Genomic DNA, 20,555 nt, shown 5'->3' on the forward strand with positions numbered 1-20,555 from the left:
CTTTGGGCGGTGATATCGCGGCATTTGGAGATTGGCTCGTGGAGGAGAATAGCAGGGCTGGCTTTGATATTGGCAGGACGGGGTGCTGTTTTGCCTCCTAGGGGACGAAGATGACCACTCTATCGTTCTCGCTCGCCCCGAAGGCGATATATCAGCTACACGATGCGCTGATGTGTCTGTCCAAGTTCGACGATAGCGTGGCCATTGAAGCTGAATTCGATCTGGTAAGCCCAAGCGGTCTGGGCAAAGGGATAGACGAGTTGTTATGATGGAGCTGACATCTGTCTGAGAAAAGCTTCGCCTCAGCGTGCTCAATTCAACCAAGACGGCATACTCCGCGTTTGCCTTCGAAGCAGACAGCTTCTTCGAGAGTTATTCTTTTGGTGTAGCAATGGGAGGGAGCTCTTCGAGGACCACCAATCCGAATAAATTTAGCTGTCAGGTGTTGATCAAGGTGAGGAATCCCGATCCCGTAACTTAAACAGACTCATCCCCAGGCTAATATCTATTCCTAGGCTCTCGTTTCGGCCTTCAAGGGAAGAACAAGCGGCCGTGACAAGGACACCTCTGTGGAGCGCTGTGAGGTTGAACTCCAAGAGAGCCCCGAGGATGTGGAATGCAGGCTCATCATCAGGATGATCTGTGGACTGGGTTTGTCTTTCTCCACTACGGACGACATTGCCCACCCATAAGCTATAACTAACAACCACAGGCGTTATCAAGCTCTACAAGCTTGCTTACGAATCCATCTATGTGCAACACGCCACATTTGACCGATCCAAGTCCACCAACACGTGGTGCATCGACCCGAAGTACCTGAAAGAGATCACCGATCATTTCGGGCCGTCCGCGGAGCAACTGGATGTCTTCTCCGACCATGGCAAGGTCGTCTTCACCAGTTTTACCACGAAGATCTCAGACGGGAAAGGTAAGTTCGACAAGTGACAAGTTCCATTTACCATGTCCGCTCTACGCTCTACATTTATTGACTCTCATCGCAGAGATCCTTCGGCAACCGGTGCACACTTCAGTGGCCATTGACAAGACAGACTTCGATTACTATTTGGCAGAAGACCGCCTTCATGTGGTTATTTACCTCAAGGATTTCAAGGCGGCGATCGCACATGCTGACACAGTCGATTCAATGATCACAGCCAGATTTACTCGTCCGTGTCGGCCCCTGCAGTTTGCGTACGAGTTCGAGGGCGTGAGGGCCGAGTACACCTTGATGACCAGAGGCGAAGCACCCATGGACGGTACCCCGAGTTCCTCAAGAGCAGTCGCACCCCAGCTCTCTGCACGACAGACCCCTGCTCCCGTCCAGGCAAGCCAGAGGAACACGGCGCCAGACACGAGGCAAATGCCCCCCCCTCCCCGGAGTCGGTCTGTACGTCCTCTCACAGGGTCTACTCGGGCCTCACAATCAAACGCGGAGTCTGGGTCTCACGCAGAGTCTCACGCAGAGTCTCACACGGAGGCTCACACGGAATCTCAAAGACCGCCTCAGCCGTCGATGGAATTCGACAGTTTGTTTGTCCCCGCGGACGATGACAGGCAGTGGGACGTGCCGAACGAGGAGGACGAGGCACCGGCTGAAGACGAACTGGGATGGGACGCCACCGGCGAACAGGTATGACCCGAAGTCGACTAATTCTCCACGCTCAATTACTGATAGAATCTCAGACAAGCATGGGCCCTGGGCTACGAGACACCGAACCCGGTCTGGCAGAAACCAGCCACGAGGAAGAAGAGATGCGCATCCCCCCTACCCAGCGCATGTCCCAGGTAAGCCGGGCGTGTCCCCCGTCGTCTAACGACGAACTAACACGCCATAGCTGCACGGTCTGGGCCTCTTCGACTGAAGCCATTCCACCCCGATCCCGATCCCATCACCGAGTGACAATCCAACTCGTGGCACAACCCGCGCCAACACCCACGACCACCGCCTGTTCCCCCCCGGGCAAAGGAATCGGTGTGCACACACCATCCACATTCCCCCTCTCATCCGTGACCGGTCCACAATTGCCATGCTCGCCCCAACCAAAAGCCATCACCGTGCGTCCATCAATCAGCACAAGAACATGCTCACTCCCCACCGCCAACCCCCTCACCACCCCCATACCAGGGGGCGGGAGCTGTCCACGATCATTCCTCCCCCAAGCCACGACCCCGCCATGCTCCCTTTGTACATAAACCCCATGCCAACTGGCCCCCAACCCACCAAACGGGCCCATCGGGTCCGGAACCCCCTTCAAAACCCCCACTTATCACCCACCCCGCCTATCAAACCAAACAGCTTCACCTCCCCCTTCTTCTTATCCCCCGTAACCACCGTAAACTCCCTCCCACACGCTGCCCTGTCGCACGGAACCCCACCCCCTCCACCCTGACCGGCTCCCACGCAATCTTCCTCCCATCCCCATCTCCAAGCTGCCCTTCCTCCCCCCACCCCACCCATACACCTCCCCACTATCCAGCACCACAACCGTATGTCCCACCCCGCCCGTAACGGAGAGCACTTTCTTCCCCGGCGGCGGAAACCCAGCTCCAGATGCAGAGACAAGGGCAGCCTCCCCCGCCCGCACACAGCCCCCTCCCAGCCCCAATTCCCCTTTCATCCCCGAACCCACGGAAAACACCCTCTCCCCACCCTCAGCAACCAGAGTCGACCCCTCCCATGTCGCGGATACGTCCGCGAACTTCGAGATCACGGCGCCACTGCCCGGATCTCGCACGATGACTCGCCGGAACCGCTGGATGGGGGACGGGGAGGGCGGGTGTCCGCATCGGCCGTCGGGGTTTAGGCCGCTGGAGTAGACGGCGCCGGAGGCGAAGAGGATGAGGGTGTGGTTTCCGCCGGCGGCGATGCGGGTGATGCTTGATGCTGATGGTGGTGAAGAGGAGGGGGAGGGGGAGGAGGAGGAGGAGGAGGGGGATGAGATGTGTGTGCTCTCTGTGTCTGTGTTTGTGTCTGTGTTTGTGCCCAGGGTCAAGCAAGGCTCCGAGTCTTCAAAGAGACATCTTGTCGGGACGGAGACGTCCTCGTCATGTCCGATGCCCAGTTGGCCGGAGCCGTTGGAGCCGAAGGCGTAAAGGGGCATAGCTGGCTGGTTTGCTGGTCGATGGATGATCTAGGGCAACCAGATCCGATCCGCAAATTGTATGTAAGGATTTCGAGTGCTTGAGATTGAGTGCAGGTGTTGTGGGGGGGGGGGGGGGGTGTTTGTGCTAGTTATATGATAGAGAAAGAAAGTGGGATGAAAGGCTGCAAAAAGACAGGCAGTTACAAAGTGAAGTGCCATACCGCCATCCACACCGCCCACCAACCAACCAAGAACGAGCAGGCGCATGATTATTCGGAGATAACTTGCGGGCAGAATACCTCTTTCCGAAAACGGGATAGTGGGGCAACAGGACATGGACATTGATGGCGATGCCGTGTCTGTGCAACGTGACACGGGATTGAAACTCTTGAAAGACGTCAGCGGGGGCGTTTTCGGGTGGATAGGTACTATTAGGATTGTTGCAGTATGCAACGGGCTGATAGCTGAACCGTGGATGTGGATTACTACGATGTATCATGTGGAGACGGGAATCTGGAGAAATCAAGATGATGATGATGATGATGATGATGCGTTCACCCGCCTCTGAGGTGGGGATATAAAATTAATCAGCTTCTATATACTAACGAGTATCTATGTACCTGGGTATTGTTGAGAGCAATGCATCAAGCGGAAACTCTGGCTCGACTAGGAATGCAAATGCCAAAAAAAAAGGAAGAGTTCATCATCCATCCAAAAAAAAAAAAAAACGGATAGCCTGTATCCAAACAATCAAAAACAAAACGCCGTCCCACAAGCTTCTTGAAAATCATACTCATAACTCGGACTTTTCGTTGTAAGATTCGTCCTGCGCCGCCGGAGGCAGCGTGAAGTTATCCGCCTTGGCAGTCTGCTCCATCGGGCGGAACATCGGACTGGTGCGGTGGAAGTAGGAGTGCACGTGGCCTTCAAGGAGGGATTCGTCCGTATCTTGCAGGAAGTCCTCGTCCTTGGGGTTTTCGGCGATCTTGCGGGACATGGCGGCCTCCCACTCGGCCCGGTACTCCTCAACCTTGAGCTTGTAGTCAAGTTCGGCATCGTAGTTCTTTCCGACTCCGGTGAGGCGCTCCCAGAGAGAGAGGTGCTCCGCGTGGACGGCAGGGCCGTGGTAGTCGCTCTCCCGGCCTTCACGAATGTACTGCCAACGACGCTCCTGCTCCTTCAGGTCGAGACCGGTGGTATCCGGGAGGAAGATGAAGGTCAGGAGCATGCCCAGGAGACCAAACCAAGGCACGAAGTAGAACTTGGTTTGGGTGTCAATGTAGTTGTACAAGACAGACGCGAGAAGCGCGCCGGATTTGCCGCAAGCCGCGGACATACCGTGAGCCGTGGCACGAATAGGGGTCGGGAACACTTCGGCAGCCACCAGGAAGGTGACGGAATTGGGGCCGAATTGGTTGAAAAACGAACTCAGGAAGTACATCGCCTGGAAAGCATGGATGTTTTCAGGCTGAGTGTAGTAGTCGTAGTGGAACGCGGGAACCACGAAGAGGATGAAGCACATGAGGAATCCAATCATCTGCATGCGCTTGCGGCCATAGAGCTTGTTATCGACGAAGAAGGAGGCGCAGTAGTAACCGGCCAACTCCACACCGCAATTGCACAAACTCCAAAGCCAGGTAGGCATGATGGAAGTGCTTCCGGGGCTGAGGACTTCAATGAATTCGGAGCTGAAAAGCTTGTTGCCGTAGAAGAAGACGTCATTGGCAAACCAGCAACCGGCGGTTGCCAGGATACGGAAGCCGAAGTAGCGGAAAGTCAGCTTCAACGAGGCGACATCATAACCAGTCACCGACGCCTTCTTCTTCGCAGCCGCTAGTTGCTTGCTAGCCGCCTTCATGTGGTAGGCACGGTAGTAGACGAGCCACAGGGTGCCGACAGCGGGGATGGCGAAAGAGATCCGGTAAGTCCACTGAGTAGCCACCGCGGAGTAGGGCGCATTGCCACTACCGTGGTGGAAGATGAGAAGCAAAAGGATCAGCAGGGCCTGGTTGAGGAATTGACCCCAACCCTGCATCAAGAAAGCACTGGTGACCTTGCGGCCACGGTGAAGGCGGTCCTCCTTGGTCGAGACCTTTCCAGAGCCAACGGCGCCCTCCATACCGCTCGTGGCAGTCATCGGATACTCGCCACCTGTGATCATGTCGTCAGCAACGGCGCACGGAGATATTTTATCCCCCCAGAATTGAGGCACTCACCAACACCGAAACCGTAGATAAACAGGGACCAGGCGTAACAGATAACCCAGCCGTTCTGAGTGACACCCCAGGCGGCGGTAAGCATGATCAAACCCAGCAACATGACCGAAGCGTCTTGAATCAGACCCCAACGACGACCAAGCCTAACGGAAGTCAGTCAATCCCGCTCGCATAGTGTCTGCCACACAGTCACGCGACATACCAGTCACCAACGATTCCGACCGCAACCTGACCGGCAATGATGCCGAGAATTTCGAGATAATCCACCGCGTTGATCCATTGAGCATTGCAGATCTCATGTGTCTTCCAGCACGACTTGAACGAATCCTCAAACAGGGGCTTGATGTTTCCAATCGAGAAAAGCACGTAACTGCAGAAACCAAGATGTGAGTATGCTGCCGTCTGGGCGGTTGAGGTCCCCGGAGCAGTACGTACCCTTCGAGACCCAGACCAGCACCAGGGAGGACCATGTTCCGGAAGTAATGCGAGATGGGTGAGAGGGGGTCCGCCTTGGTCATTTTCCAGATCTCGCCGAGCTCGCGCTTGGCTTCCGCGGCGTCGTTGGAGCCGACGAATTTGATTCTCTTCATGAGGGGCAAGTCGGCCCAATACGTGCCGTCCGGAGTATAGCTGTCATCGGGGCGAATGAGTTCATCGAAGGCACCCTTCTCGTGGATGTCCATGTCCTCGAGAGGGTTATGGGTACCCGACATGTCGGGCCCGTGGGGAGCACGAAGGCCAAAGTCGGTCATCTTGTCGACCGATCGTGATATGCGGAGGTGGGAGGCGGGCGTGAAACGTCCTTTGAGGGGGGGGATGTTCTCCTAAGAGAGGAACGGACTCGAATCGATCGAGGTGAAGGCGTCGGGGCGTCACACACACACACACACGATGCAGGGCCGAGTTGGACACGGCCAGCAAGCGAACTTATATTCCGGACGGTTCACGGCAGACAAAAAATCTCTGGGCGCCGGCGGACCAGACGCAGGCCACCACGGCGCCCCAGGCACATGCACAAATGGTGGAACGTGATAAGCCCAACGCAGGACTGGGTAGACTGGGTAGGATCCAACGTACCATAGTAATAGTGGCGGGGATCCACCGCGCGCGAGTCCGAGGTTCAGTTGACGACTGCTCTGGGCGAGGTGTCGCGTGTGGTGTTGATTGTTAGTGGCGGAGAGCGGGCAAGTCGGCCCCATCCATTATTCATTGCCCAGACCCAACCCTAGTCGCGGCTGAGACTCCCACCATCATGAATTCTGCTGATCCTGCAGGAATCAGATCCTTTCTGCAGTAGTGTGCTTTTTAATTATATTACATCCCATTATTCCACTCAAATAATTTCTTTGCGGGGTCCTGTCCTCGTGCCATCGTGCTTTCCAATACAGACCATTATTTTCCACGTTACTTCCCCCAATCAAGTCATCGACGTAGACCAACTCGACTAGATAGTAATCCCCCCCACGTAGACTGCGACCTAAGGCGGCACTAGGGATTTGGGCCCTGGAGGGGAGGAGGGTGTTTGCAACCCTCTCCCTCTCCTCCGAGCCCTCCGTACTTGTCTCCAGGTCGGTTCCGGTCCGGTCGGTCGCGTTGGACGAGGCGGTGGTAACCTTTTCCCACTCTTGCCCCATTTTCAGAGTGGCGGCGGAACCCGAGCGGGGAGCTTCCGGTCTCGAACTTCCGCCGGCGGCCAATCAACGGCGCACGTGGTGGCAGAATCCCACCGGATCGACGTCCACCGCCTTCCAGAATCACCGCCCCTCCCCCCCACCTGGCCAATCAGCTAGTGCGACCGGACACCACCGGTTGACATCCTGGCGGAGCACGGCAGGCAGAGAAGGCAGAAGAGACGAGAGTCTCTCCACCTCCCAATCAGGCAGGAGGCCCAGTGAGCACGTTGGAAATGATGGAATCCATCTCGGAAGAATGATGCCTGCACCTCGCTGACACAACTGCTGCGGAGTAGGTACTCCGGTGCTCCGTATTATCATCGCCTGAGGTGGGGGACGTTGGATATGGAGAATGAGGGGGTCTCAGGGTTAACCTCATCCCCCGTTCCGATGGGACTTGTTCATGCCCTCCAAGTTGGAAGAATATACTCCGTGCTAACACAATATCTAGTTATTTACTATGGTAGTACGGAGTACTTACTCTCCCTTGCCTAATTGCATCATGCGTGCTGACAGATCGCCAGTCGACATTCCACAGCCTCATGGGTGTTCCATCCCCCTTCCAGATGGCCCGCATTCAGACACGTACACGAAGGACGGGCCGAGGGTGGTGGGCAAAGTTTATTATCTCCATGGACGCGGACATAGATGCATCCTGGTCGATACCTACCCCGATATGCTTACAGTCTTACAGTCCCAGGGGTTCTTGGCGCTCAGACTCTTCCCCTGCAGCCAGTGAGAGGCCGCAGAACCGCCACGTTCCCCGGCCGTGACGCCAACCCAATGATAACGTCCCTCCATCCTCGCGCCCGCCGGCCACTTCGCCTGGAACCTTGTCCTGTGTCCAGTCATGTCCATCCCGAATCCCTAATTTCCCTCCCGGATCATATACTAGATACTACTACTACTATTATCGATCGCGGTCACGGAGAGAGACGGGAGAGACGCAAGGTTCATGGGATGTCAGCCCACATGGAATCTGGAATCCGTTCCCCTTGCTTGATCGATCTACGGAGCGACGTGGACGTGGACGTGGACGTGGACGTGGACGGAGTACAGGACCAGAAACGTGGGCTATTCCCGTGTTTGGACCTTGACCTTTTGATGGGTATTGGCTGACGGTGATTCTAGGTTCTCGCTCTATATCAGATTCCCACGGACCACATCTATTCCGGGGTACGGAGTCGCTTTCAGGGATCCAATCAGATGCGAGCATTCACCCCGTGCCTCTATACAGCCCTGAGAGCGAATGTGTGCCCCTATACGGAAGAGCAGCGCCATGGACCATGTTAGAGGATCCTGTGATCCAAATATCATGACGTTAAGCTCTACTCTTCCAGCCTCTCCACATGTCTCTCGAAGCTGCAGGTTCGCCGGAGACCCTGATTTTGGCTTCCTGCGGGCGTGATCCCTCATCCCTCATCCATCCATCTACCTAGCGCCAGGGAAGCCAGCTACCCACGATTGCCTACATTAGTTCCAACCTGCAGAATCCTGGCTTCAAGACGGACCCCGCCTGTAGGAAGGCTGGAAGCGGGCTCAGTCGGTAGTGCCCGGAGGATCTAGCAGTCGGTATCTAGCTAGGCTCCCTCGTTGCCACTTGCCAGTCCTGCCTGCAGGATCAACTCGCAAAGGATGGTGGTCAGACAGCCCCTTTCCTCATCCCCATACGGTCACCCTGTCCGGACGCCGTCAACTGACTGAGAGTCGCTTTCTTCTCTGTCCATGGAGTACGAGCCTGGATTGATACGGTTCACATCCTGACATGAGATGATTCTGGCCGCCCCAGTCTGTCAGAAGATATGACGGAACGACCACAAGCTCCCTGTATCGGTACGACCCACGCGACCCAGGGTCCAAGGAATGGCCATCGTGAGGATTTCTCTTAGCCTTGCAGCCGTCTACTTCCCCCAACCCGACGGATGCTCCGTCGACGGCAGCTCCCTCGCTCTCCCGAGAACCGAGCGCGCATGCCCCCGTAGTATCTATCTAGTCGTACTAACGACGCAGGCAGCTGGTGCTAATGCAGCGCTTACTTCCGACTAAAAATGGGGTCTGCCGCCGCATTCGACAGACATCAATCAGGTTCTCCTGGTCTAATGCAAGGTAACCCTATCGAGTTAGCAGCCGTCGACACGTTGGCTTGCCTAGCTGCTCAGCTGCTTAGCTCGCCTTACCGATATACCCATGTTCACGGTTACGCAATCTGCCAGCTGATCATGCACGCTATGCTTAGTCTGACTATGTAGTAAGTCGTTGCCTTGTTCAATAAGCTGCAAAATGACGAGACCATGCAGGAAGAGACACATACCAAGCATGTATGGATAAGCTCATGTATATAGTAATAAAGATGGGGCCCAGACCTCTTATCTTCGGTACGGACCCCTTACATGTACGCAGTGTCCCGTCGAGCTGCACTGTTCCTCTTGGCATTCCAGGGTGTCATAGTATTTCAAAGAAGCATCTCGTGAGCAATGCGCATATACGCTGTAGCGAGTCTGACTTTTGTGTGTTTTAAATACGTTTACTACATAGTACAATCACTCGATAATTTTGAGAAGAAAAAAAACAGAGCAATAACAAGAAGTTGGGTCCAGCAAAATCTCAACAGAGCCATGCTGCTTTTCATATCGAGTCATACTAGATTCAGTAACTCCCGGGCCCAACGGTAACTAACTATGGAACATGAAGCAGCCTCGATAAGCAGAATACTACCTATCCAACCATGGCCTATCTTTTGTTCTAATTGACCTACAGAACAAGAAGGAATGGTCCCTAGTTAAGAATCCTATACTGGCGATAAATCCTCAATATAAGAAATAAGACAGGATAACAAAAGCTAAAGTAGCATGGCACAAGAAGGTGAGAAACTTGATCCCTACTATCTATGTTTCCTATAACGACACCTTCCGGTCTGAACAGTCTCTACTTATTGAGCTATGACTTTTTATAACGCTCTTGCTTCGTCTTCTTCTTCTTCTAGCTGACATGATGACCCAGAGGACAGAGGACAGAGGACAGAGGACAACGGACAGATCACAGGAGTAGTTCTGATATCAAGCACAGCATAGCGTTAAGCGTCTTTCACTCACAACTTGGACATACGTATTAATCACAGGTCTCTATCTATCCATCATGTTCGAACCACAAGACATCATTCAATGAATAACTCTCGCAAGAGAGACCTGATATATTATATACCAAAAAAACACATCTAACTGGTCTGATCTGATCTGATCTACACAAAAGCAATCCCATCCCACAGCAGGATACCATAACCAACCAACCCACCAAGGTCCAGATATCAGATATCAGATATCCCAACTGCAGTATACCCATCCATCCATCCATCCACCAACCTAGATCTCCACAGCACCACTAACCACTACCCATCCATATCCATATCCATATTAATACGTACCCTGTACCACCACCACCACCACCGCAACCGCAATATCCAACCCCCCCCCCACAATCTGATTCCACACCACTCTCGTCAACCACCACCACCCCTCAGGCGGGGTAAATGGTAACCTCTCTTTCTCCATCCCTATAACTATCATATTTCTGTTTTCTTTTTTCTCCCTTTTCCACGCGCAACCCAAAGATAAAAACCCAAAAAAATAAACCTACAAAGTCTCCGATCCTCAATTCAACAAACATGAGACTGATTATCAGCACCAGCACCAGAACCAGCACCAGCAGACGGATACAGATGCGGATACGGATATTGATATTGATATTGATGCGGGCGCAGATGCTAGTCGGTTACGGCTGGAGAAGTACGAGATTCCAGGGAAGACGAGGAGACGACGCAGAAGCGTGAGTTGAGTAATTAACCAACCATTCAATTGATTGATTGATTGATTGATTGATTGATTCCATCTGATTCTGGCATTTGATGGGCCAGTAGGATAGATCGGTAGATGGTACTGACATGAAGCAGGGACATAAACAGTCGACTACGTGGAACCTCGTCACCCTCGATCTCTCGCTGTTCGACGAACCAGGCGGAAAGGAGAAGTTAGCGGCGCAGTTGAAAGACGCGGCGCATGGAGTGGGTATGTCAAATCCCTCTCTCGCTCTGTACATCATAAGTGAAATGTGGAGGGTAAATTAGGTTAACCGGGAGGACAGGATTCTTCGGCCCAACACAGGACCAAATCAGCCGTCAATACGCCATCGGGCAGGCCTTCTACGCTCTTCCGTTCTCAGAACAACTGAAACACCGTGCCCCGCTGGAAGAAGGAAACTACAATGGCTACCGCTCCCTCGGGAGTGTAGAAATCACTCCCGGCCTATCCTAGAGTTGCCGGATGAGGATGCGTTGGTCAGGGGACATCGATATGAGGCGAACTGTGATAGTGCGCTGCGGTATATGATGTCGGGGGCGCGGTCGAAGGAGGAAAATGATCGGTGTAATAATCTGTACACGCGGGGTCATACAGCTTTTGGGAGCCTGACCTTTGTTTTCCAGCAGCCGGTGGCGGCGTTGCAGGTAAAGCGGTCGTGGGAGTGGCTGAGAATTCCGGAGGGTCATGTTGCGGTGAACATTGGGGATATTGTTGAGTTTCTGTCGAATGGGTATCTGAAGAGTGGTGTGCATCGGGTCATCTCGCCGCCGGAGGACCAGGCCTCGGTGGATCGGCTAGGGTTGTTGTATTTCGTGCGGCCGAGTGATGAGATGGACTTGGAGGTTTGTGGATAGCCCGCTGCTTAGGAGGCTGGGGGTTTATAAGGAGGAAAACAAGGAGGTGGGAATTCCAGCCACAGGATGGGTGCGTGCAAGGGTCAGGAGGAATTGGACAAGGTCGAATGATCCGAAGGAGGTTCTCGCCATGGGGAGCTTCCAGACGAGGGTAGTGCATGATTGATTTGGAGCTCTTTGGATGACCATTATATCAGATGGAAGGCATATTTGATAGAGTACCTTGTTTGAGCAGATAGTGTCTATGTAGAATCAATCATACTAACTTATGCGTATCCTGCTACTTATATCGCTGTATGAAGGGATGTTGCTGCAGCCTAGATGACAGTAAAAATCAAGTTCAAGGCCTTCCAAAAGATGACTTGACTGTAAGCAACATTCTATATGGAGTCAGTATGATGTTGCACTGTACACCATATGCTAACACACCTGCCTTCCATAGAGTGGTTGCAGCATGCCTTACTCACGGATGGATTAGTTTTCCCACGCGAACCGTCTAAACGCGACACCACGTGCTCAACGCCGAAGACCGACAGAGGATGGGAAGAAACTCCCTGAAAACTATCATCGCGTTGTAGCTTGGAAGACGGACGCAAAAGACCGTGTCTGCAATGATCCAGTACTCTTGGAAGACTGCTCGTGTGGCGGGATTCCAGTAGCGGGCGGACATTCTTCCAGCAGGCGGCCCCAAGGGCTGTGGCATTCTTGGCCTGAAAAGCCACGGGTGCACATTCTAGACATTCCAGGGAAACTCGGTAGCCAATGGAAAGTATTACTCGCGGGTCTGACAGAATGCCGATGCAGATAGTCTGGGTGCCTCGAGGAGGAGGGGAGAAGTTCACACCGTATCGGGCTCTTGTTCCCAATTATCCATGTATACCCTTCTTCGCCCGCCATCGCAAGGAATGACGGAAGGGTCCTGCAGTGTTGAGGCTTTAAGTGCTCGCTCATGCCAGCTGCGGGAAATAATATCCATGTATTGACATGCTACAGACCTGATCAGTCGAAATCATCAGCAAGAAGTCGACGGACCTCCTTCACAATGGGCCGTTTGGTGAACTACTTCCCCACGATAACAGCGTTTATCGCTTTCATACTCACCTTGCTCTGTCTCTTCGCAGGCACTCAGAAGGCCGTCATCCCGGGTGCTAATATCATGACGGTTAGTGGACCTCTTGGATGCTGACTCGACGGTAAGCTGAGTATCCCATAACCTAGGTCCTTACATCCAACAGTAGCGAAAATACGGGCATCTGCGACTTTTACTCGATCTACGTGATGTCGTACTGCGAGGGCGACCTCATCTCCGGAGATCGGCGGATAACCAACTGCTCCTCCAGCTCGATATTTTTCTCATTCGACCCTTCCACGGTACTGCTGGAGGAGAGCGGAAACACCACCTCTCTGTCGAACCTGGGATGGCCCGACGCCATCAGCGACGACTTCGATGCCTTCAGCATGACGACTCGGAGTATGGGGGTGTTCTATAGCATCGGGGCCGGGGTTGCCGGCCTGGCAATGCTGGCGAGAGGGTACCTGGAAGCACGTCGCGGGCCGCGGCAGACCGTGTTGGAGTTGTCAGCGCTGCTGGTAGGAACCCTTCCTCTAGTCATGAGCCGGGTATAGTTTAACTGACTGCGCGTCTTCCAGATTGGGTTCACCATGCTCGGGATCTCATCCATTATCGCGACGGTTATCGCGTTCCAATTTGTCAACCTGGTTAACTCGCATGGCGAGGACTCCGGGGTGAAAGCAGAGTACGGATCACAATTTCTGGGGATGACATGGGCGGCGGCGGGAATGTTCCTGATGGGAAGCGTCACCAGTTTAATGATGGTGTTGTTCGACCGCGGGCGGAGCGAGGAAGACGGCCCCGCCGACGATCCCCCGGAGGAAGAAGCGAAGTCGCTGGTACATTCCGAGGACGACTATGACTCGGGGAACCCCAGCGTGAAGGGCCACGATGATTGAGCGGATCGCAACGATGGAGTGTGGGTGTACTTTGTTTGAATAGCGGACAGAAACTAAAAGGAGCAAAGACCTGACCAGGTCATGAGGTTAGAAGAGCATAGAAATGGATAGAAATGCACAGAGCATCAGCACGGGGCTGTAGCAGATGAAGCTATCGGGGGCCCGCAGACGGCTCTAGAAGAGTACACGGTACGGAGTGGAGAGATAGAAGTGTATAGAAAGGTGGTCGAAGTGTCGGTAGAGATTGAGGTACCACTTACCTCCTGCATGACCAAGTACACTACTGCTGTGTAGCCGGGGTAATGCCCCACCAATTGGGCCTTTCCAGACTTCCCGTCCATGGGATTCTTCTCCGTCCGACCGGGCAGTATTGTGAGTTGCGACTCTGCGAGAGTGCAAATCCTGGGGTGGCTCAGACTTTACACAGAAAACATCACGTCATGAGTGGGGAGGGAAGGTGCGCGGGTCGAATGACAGGAGCGCCTGCCTCGTACGACTCCCGGCCAGTCCTGATATTGCCGGCCTGACATGCGGTGGGTGGGGTCGCGGTGTCGTCTGGTGGGGTGGGTCAGGCTGGTGCCGGTTGGGCTCGACCGTCTCCATGATGCCATGATGCCATGATGGCATTGATGGCATTGATGGGGGCTCATGGGGTTCCTGAGATGATGTAAACCCGTTCCAGCCATCCACCAGCCATGATGGCCAGGGCCAACTGAAACACCCTCCGATCCTAGTTCCGGGCCGGACGTGGGCAGTCCGATGAGTGGCTGCATTGCGTCCATCCTGGCTGGGAATCCCTGAGATGAAGATGTCCACCCGATAGGCAGATACTCACTCGGGCCATACCTAGTGATAGTTGCACTGGAGATGGAACGGTGGCACATGCACCCCCTGCCCTGCACAGCCCGTCATCCTGGCGCGGAATCCATCGGGGGGTTTGGCGAGAGTGACCGTGTCTGATTGGGATGGGGAGACCAGGGGGAAATAGTTTGTAGAGGAGAAGGTAAGGAGGCCCCCGTGATGGGGAGAATTCCTGGCCGTGAATGGGGGGTTCGAGCCTGTTTCTCCCGCACGGCCAATCCCAATCGGGCCTGCGTCATCGCCGCTCATTGGAACGGCCGGCAGTGGTCCTGTTTGGCCTCATTAAGTCATACTCTGGGGGATTCCTTTGCCCTCCTCTCGGCCGTGGATCGGTCAATGGCCTCGCATCGTGAGCGAATTTGAATTCAGTGCCTCTTGGCACCCCCCAATCATAGTACCTGATACCTATTACTACTGCTGTGTACGGTGTAGTAGTCGTGCCTGCCTCATTCCCCCCGGCGTCCTCTTATCCCGACCAGTCCTTTTATACCCCTCCCATTCCCCCTCTTCTCCATCTCTCCCCTTCTTCTTCCCTCACCATCAATCAATCTTCCTCCTTCACAATCAGCCTCGTCCAACCAGTCTCTCTACTTCCTCCGCTTCTCTTATCTACCAACCTTTCTCTTTCTCTACCTTATCCACCACTGTTCTCGTGACTACTGCACCATGGGTAAGAAGGCTATCCAATTCGGCGGTGGCAACATCGGCCGTGGCTTTGTGGCCGAATTTCTCCACGAGGCCGGCTACGAGGTTGTCTTCGTCGATGTCGTTGACAACGTCGTCGAGGCCCTGCAGAACACCAAGTCGTACGAGGTCACCGAGGTCAGCGAGGAGGGCGAGAAAACCAAGACCATCACCCACTTCCGTGCCATCAACTCCAAGACCAACATGGATGATGTCGTCCACGAGATCGCTACGGCCGACGTCGTGACCTGCGCCGTGGGCCCCAACATCCTCAGGTTCATCGCTCCGGCCATCGCCAAGGGCATTGATGCTCGCACCGAGTCCAAGCCCGTGGCGGTGATTGCCTGCGAGAATGCCATCGGGGCCACCGACACCCTGCATGGATTCATCAAGCAGAACACCAACCCAGACCGCATCAGCTCCATGTCGGAACGCGCCCAGTTCGCCAACTCGGCTATTGACCGCATCGTCCCCCAGCAGCCTGCCAACAATGGCCTGAATGTCCGCATCGAGAAGTTCTATGAGTGGGTTGTCGAGAAGACTCCCTTCGGCGACGTTGGCCACCCCGATATCCCTGCCATCCACTGGGTCGACAACCTGGAGCCTTACATCGAACGCAAACTGTTTACTGTCAACACCGGCCACGCCACTACGGCCTACTTCGGCCACGTCCGTGGCAAGCAGATGATTGCCGATGCCCTGGCCGACCAGGAGATCCGTGTTCTGGTGCACAAGGTCCTCGACGAGACCGCATCGCTCATTGTGGACAAGCACGGTATCTCCGAAGAGGAGCAGAAGGAGTACGTCCATAAGATCATCAGTCGCATCTCCAACCCGTACCTCGAGGACAACGTGGACCGTGTGGGGCGGGCTCCGCTGCGCAAGCTGTCCCGCAAGGAGCGGTTCATCGGCCCGGCCTCGCAGCTGGCAGAGCGCGGTCAGAAGTATGATGCCCTGATGGAGGCTGTGGAAATGGCCCTGCGGTTCCAGAACGTGCCCGGCGACAATGAGAGCGAGGACCTGGCCGAGATTCTCAAGGAACAGTCCGCGGAGGATGCCACCACCCACCTCACCGGCCTGGAGAAGGAGCACGTTCTGTACCCTGCCGTGCTGGAGCGGGTGCGCAAGGTGCAGCAGGGATCCAAATAAGAACACGCTGTGCAGTCTTTACATGATGTTCACGATTACGATTACGAAAACTGCGAGCGCCTCCAACGCATTTGTCTGATGCATGTTACTACTGGCACCGCCGCGGGACGGTACGGGCCCTGGGATACGGCGAATAATGGTCGGCGTGGATGGAGCATGGGAATGGATTAGCAGTCATATACGGTTAATGCTGTACTTAGATGCTGGCACTAAGGTCTCGAATACATGGCTTTAATAAATACACCTGCCTCTCGTAGCGAACCAATCACCAGATGCATCTCACATCGCATCACAACTTACTATCCACCCACCTGGGCTTCCTCTTCTCGACAAACGCCCTCAGTCCCTCCTTGACATTCTCGCCCTCCCCGACCTTCACGCCCCACTCCTCCACCAACACCCTCGACGCCTCCTCCGCCCCCAACTCCCACCCCAACTTGACCCCCTCCCGACTCACCACCACCGAATCGGGACTATTCGCCGCAATCATCCCCGCCACTTCCACCGCCCTCCTGACCACCGCACCCCCAGTCCCAGACCCAGTAGTAGTAGTAGTAGCAGTCGCATGGAACTGGGACTGGGACTGGGACTGACCCGGATAATCATCCCCAACAACCTCATTCACAAACCCCCACCTCTCCGCCTCCACCGCGTCGACCCTCCGCCCCGTCAACGCCATCTCCATCGCCCGCTGTCTCCCCACCGTGCGCACCAGTCGCGGCAACGCCCCCGCCCACGCTACCACCCCGCGCTGCACCTCGGGGAGCCCGAAGAACGCGGTCCGCGACGCGATCACCACGTCCGCGTTCAGGATCATCTCGCACCCCCCGCCTAGGCAGAGGCCGTTCACCGCGCAGATTATTGGCTTTTTGCCGGAGCGGCGGGAGAGTCCGCCGAAGCCGGTGGGGGGAGGGATGGGGTTGGGTTTGGGGGGTGGGGGATTGGGTGGTGTGCCATTCTGGGATTGTTAGGATTTGGGTTGGGATTTTGGATTGGATTGGATTGGATTGGGGAGGGCTGAGAGGGATGAGAGGGCTGAGAGGGCTGAGAGGGAGGTATAGATGGGAGGGTAGAAGGTAGGTAGGATAGAGAGTATCTAGGTAGGTATCAATCAGAACCTCAGGGTATGTATGCAACGCACCTTTCAAGTCCGCGCCAGCGCAGAACGCCCTCCCCTGACCGGTCAACACCCCCACGCGAATCGAGGGTTCCTTGTCCATCCACGTCCAAACGGCGTGTAATTCATGGTGGCCGGCGCTGTTGATGCTGTTCAGGGCGGCGGGGCGGCAGAGCGTGACCAGGAGGATCTGCGGGGTTGGGAAGGAGAGCGTGGCGAATTGGGTGGGAGGTGGGGAGGTGGTGGGCATTTTTTGCGGTAAATGGGATGGAATTGTTGGGTTATATGGAATTAAGTATATGGGTTGTGTTTGAGGAATGTTTTTTTGGAGAAGGAGAGGTGGTTGGTTATAGTTGTTAGTGGCCGCTGGGTGGATGGATTAGTCTAAGTTGCCGAGGCCCGGGGATCTCAATTGCGGTTGGATTGCGGAGAAGAGAGGCTACGGCTACGGCTACGGCTACGGCTGTCTTAGTGGTTGGTCGTGGTTGAAGTGGGTATCTTCTCCGACTACTCCGTACTCCTATCTACAAGTCTCTACTGTGCGCAGTGTATTGTGTACTGATCAGCAAGCTAGAATGAAAATAATAATAAAAAAAAAATAAATCATGTCCTTCTAAATTGTAGTGTAATCCACCCATGCAAGCTAGCAAGCATCTAGTCACTACCAACGCCATACTCCATACTAATACTACTGACAGAATTACCTGGTATCGGCTCATACAATCCAACGGCCGTGCCCTCGTAGGCTCCTTCCTACCCCTTGTTGATCCACCCGCTGTGCACCATGAAATCGTAGATTCGACTCGACTTGGTATTTTCGATCTGGAGGATCGTTAGTACATTGCTCATAGTAGATGTCCAAGGGAAAGAAAAGAGACCGACCTTGCTGATGCTTCGCGCATCCTTCTTCTTGAGACTGCCCCCCTGCTTCATCGCCTCCTTCAACATCGTCTCCTTCACCACCAGGTACGGCTTCGGCTGCATGTGCAGCACGTTGCACACCTCCACCTCTTCCTTCGTCAGCAGGTGCAGGTCTGGCGCCCCCTCGTTCTCTAGCTTCCACGGGGTCACCCCGTTGAGCGGCTGCACCACGAACTTCGTCTTCGCTGGCGTGGGCGTGGGGGCGTCGCCGTTGCTGGCGGCAAACATCCGATCGAAGTCGTTCAGCGGCGGCGGGTTGGGAAGCTCTGGCGCCTTGGGGGTGCCGGACGTCTTCTGCAGCCGAAGAGGCAGCTCGGGCGTTGTCAGCTGGCTGGCAGCGGACGGCTGTTCTGGTTGCGGCGCCTGCTTGGTGGGTCGTGTGCTGGCGAACCGGTCAAACGAGCCTTGCGGCGCCATGCGCTGGGAACGCTGTTGCTTCTCTTGCTCGTACTTCTCGCCGCCCTTAAGGTCCCCGATCCCCATCTGCCGCCACTCCTGTAGTTGTGTGATCGCCAGTCGGAGATTGTGTTCGTACTCCAGGCCCTTGTTGAACTCTTCGAAGTCGTCGTGGTTCATCATTCGCGCGAAAGGCTTCGCCTTGTTCAGGAGGTCGCGCTCCTCCTTCGTGCGCTTCTTCTCCAGCGCCGTGTTCTTCCGGTACTCGAGGAGGTTGTGCTCGAAGAGGACCTTCTTGCGCTCCGTGCGCGCCGTCAGCCGCGAGTTGTAGATATCCACCACCGTCATCTTCAGCTCCATCTCCGCATCCAGTTCGCCGTTCGCCGTCTCGCCCGCCCCGGGCTCGAACGTCATGTGCTGCACGGCTTCTTCCGCCTCGTTCAGGAACTCCGTCTCGAACTCCAACCGACCCGGCATGTACCCCTGCACCTCGTGACAGGCCGGTACACTGGCTGTGGGTTTCTGTTTCGGAGTTGTCGGCGGGGCTGCCTTGGCCGCTTCCTTACGCTCCTCGATGCGCCGCTTCTTCCGCGCCTGGAACTCCTCCTTGGAGATGGACTCCGAGAGCCGCTTGTCATCCGGGTCGGCACGTTCCGGCAGCGGGAAGTTCGGACTATCGACATACGCGCTGATGTAGTGGTCGCGGACCTCCTCCTTCGTGCGGTAGCCGCCGATGTGGTCGGCAATGTCGGCCCACGACCCCAGCCCGTAGATCTCGGCGCCCTCCAGCAGCAGGAGCTCCTCGTCGGCGCCCCAGTCTTCCTCGAAGATCGGCACCGAGTTCTGCTCGATCACCTGGTACGGGTGCGTGGAGGGGTCGTGGTTCTTGGACTTCTCGCCGGCCGCGAAGCAGGGGACGCAGAGGTCATATTCATGACAGGCGGGATGGGCGCAGGAAACGCGGACCTAGAGAGGGCCAGCTAGGTTAGATCGGGGATCCCCGGAGCAAAGAACACGAAGACACAGATCAGCAGACCGTACCGTCGAAGTCACATCCACCGAGCAGATATCGCAGTGATATTTGGTGCCCGCTTCAGTGCCGCGCGAGGCGGTCTTCTTCCGTATTACACCCATCGGTCGCGGGTCCCTTTCATCCTCCACTGTTCCCGGAGCCGTTTCGACCACACCGACACGCCCTCCAGTCAATTGAGAGGGCACCTTCGAGAAAGAGAGATGGGGGAGCTGCGCGGTAGGCGAGGATGGGGGGAGACCGGAGCAGGTCGGTAGTAGCGCAAAGGGATGTATGTCTCCGCAGCTGACGGGTGGGGGGGGAGGAGGGCGAAATGCCGAGGAAACGACAGATGGAGTAACCGTGGGGTTGCGAGAAGCTGGTGGGAAAACAACGTGGTCCAGAACCGACGATTAGGTAGCACAGACACGGTTTCTGGGGATGGCGGAGGGATTGTGATAGCTGGAGTCGCAGTCAACTTGGATCGATCGCGCATAGCCGGTGGACGGATTGGAGGTTCTGGGGGGGGCGGTGGCTGAGCGCCGGGGGCTAGTGGCTAGTGGTCCGCGACCGCCCGATCGGGGCTAGCGTGGCAGGGGGGACCTGCACCGCCACGGGCTCAGGAGATCGGGGCCTGAGGCGCGCAGGTGTCGAGGCCGCGGGATCGCGGTGTTCCTGAACCAATGGCGGGCGGGGGTTTGCCACTAATCTATTTTCAGGAGCGACGCTTTCCCTCCCCTCAGTCGGTCTCTCTCTCTCTCAGTCTC

The 20,555-nt window shown here is 55.5% G+C and overlaps 8 protein-coding genes across 8 annotated transcripts; 4 read left to right on the top strand and 4 right to left on the bottom strand.

The window, feature by feature from the left end:
- Window positions 1-16: 16 nt before the first annotated feature.
- BO70DRAFT_389139 (putative DNA repair protein rad9) lies at window positions 17-2,178 on the top strand. The gene is made up of 7 exons (XM_025546057.1): window positions 17-224; window positions 296-454; window positions 516-651; window positions 713-928; window positions 1,002-1,630; window positions 1,684-1,785; window positions 1,836-2,178. Exons 1-7 carry the CDS (start codon window positions 111-113, stop codon window positions 1,860-1,862), a joined length of 1,383 nt encoding a protein of 460 aa, XP_025396817.1. The 5' UTR covers window positions 17-110; the 3' UTR covers window positions 1,863-2,178.
- BO70DRAFT_413096 (RCC1/BLIP-II protein) lies at window positions 1,890-3,205 on the bottom strand (the record flags this gene model as incomplete). The annotated part of the gene is made up of 4 exons (XM_025547323.1): window positions 2,402-3,205; window positions 2,303-2,352; window positions 1,983-2,249; window positions 1,890-1,946 (listed from the first exon to the last, which is right to left on the bottom strand). Exons 1-4 carry the CDS (start codon window positions 3,099-3,101, stop codon window positions 1,890-1,892), a joined length of 1,074 nt encoding a protein of 357 aa, XP_025396818.1. The 5' UTR covers window positions 3,102-3,205.
- Window positions 3,206-3,796: 591 nt separating this feature from the next.
- Window positions 3,797-6,171, bottom strand: BO70DRAFT_364549 (putative MFS phosphate transporter). Its single transcript, XM_025543835.1, has 4 exons — window positions 5,735-6,171; window positions 5,502-5,669; window positions 5,300-5,442; window positions 3,797-5,234 (listed from the first exon to the last, which is right to left on the bottom strand). The coding sequence occupies exons 1-4, from the start codon at window positions 6,049-6,051 to the stop codon at window positions 3,877-3,879; spliced, it is 1,986 nt and encodes a 661-aa protein (XP_025396819.1). The 5' UTR covers window positions 6,052-6,171; the 3' UTR covers window positions 3,797-3,876.
- A 1,773-nt stretch (window positions 6,172-7,944) lies between these two features.
- Window positions 7,945-11,710, top strand: BO70DRAFT_431416 (Clavaminate synthase-like protein; the record flags this gene model as incomplete). Its single annotated transcript, XM_025548237.1, has 6 exons — window positions 7,945-8,025; window positions 8,104-8,148; window positions 10,657-10,794; window positions 10,919-11,033; window positions 11,110-11,250; window positions 11,280-11,710. The coding sequence occupies 6 exons, from the start codon at window positions 7,945-7,947 to the stop codon at window positions 11,678-11,680; spliced, it is 921 nt and encodes a 306-aa protein (XP_025396820.1). The 3' UTR covers window positions 11,681-11,710.
- A 1,012-nt stretch (window positions 11,711-12,722) lies between these two features.
- On the top strand, window positions 12,723-13,651 carry BO70DRAFT_297197 (SUR7/PalI family protein; the record flags this gene model as incomplete). Its single annotated transcript, XM_025539558.1, has 3 exons — window positions 12,723-12,842; window positions 12,899-13,270; window positions 13,331-13,651. 3 exons carry the CDS (start codon window positions 12,723-12,725, stop codon window positions 13,649-13,651), a joined length of 813 nt encoding a protein of 270 aa, XP_025396821.1.
- A 1,205-nt stretch (window positions 13,652-14,856) lies between these two features.
- BO70DRAFT_109802 (mannitol-1-phosphate 5-dehydrogenase) lies at window positions 14,857-16,481 on the top strand. Its single transcript, XM_025537866.1, has one exon. The coding sequence runs from the start codon at window positions 15,179-15,181 to the stop codon at window positions 16,343-16,345; it is 1,167 nt and encodes a 388-aa protein (XP_025396822.1). The 5' UTR covers window positions 14,857-15,178; the 3' UTR covers window positions 16,346-16,481.
- A 153-nt stretch (window positions 16,482-16,634) lies between these two features.
- Window positions 16,635-17,712, bottom strand: BO70DRAFT_431419 (enoyl-CoA hydratase/isomerase family protein; the record flags this gene model as incomplete). The annotated part of the gene is made up of 2 exons (XM_025548238.1): window positions 16,635-17,303; window positions 17,464-17,712. 2 exons carry the CDS (start codon window positions 17,710-17,712, stop codon window positions 16,635-16,637), a joined length of 918 nt encoding a protein of 305 aa, XP_025396823.1.
- A 338-nt stretch (window positions 17,713-18,050) lies between these two features.
- Window positions 18,051-20,245, bottom strand: adaB (chromatin-binding transcription regulator ADA2). Its single transcript, XM_025543836.1, has 3 exons — window positions 19,821-20,245; window positions 18,345-19,745; window positions 18,051-18,284 (listed from the first exon to the last, which is right to left on the bottom strand). Exons 1-3 carry the CDS (start codon window positions 19,911-19,913, stop codon window positions 18,216-18,218), a joined length of 1,563 nt encoding a protein of 520 aa, XP_025396824.1. The 5' UTR covers window positions 19,914-20,245; the 3' UTR covers window positions 18,051-18,215.
- Window positions 20,246-20,555: the final 310 nt, after the last annotated feature.

Source organism: Aspergillus heteromorphus, assembly GCF_003184545.1.
Source record: "Aspergillus heteromorphus CBS 117.55 chromosome Unknown BO70scaffold_24, whole genome shotgun sequence".
NCBI classification, from domain to species: Eukaryota; Fungi; Ascomycota; class Eurotiomycetes; order Eurotiales; family Aspergillaceae; genus Aspergillus; species Aspergillus heteromorphus.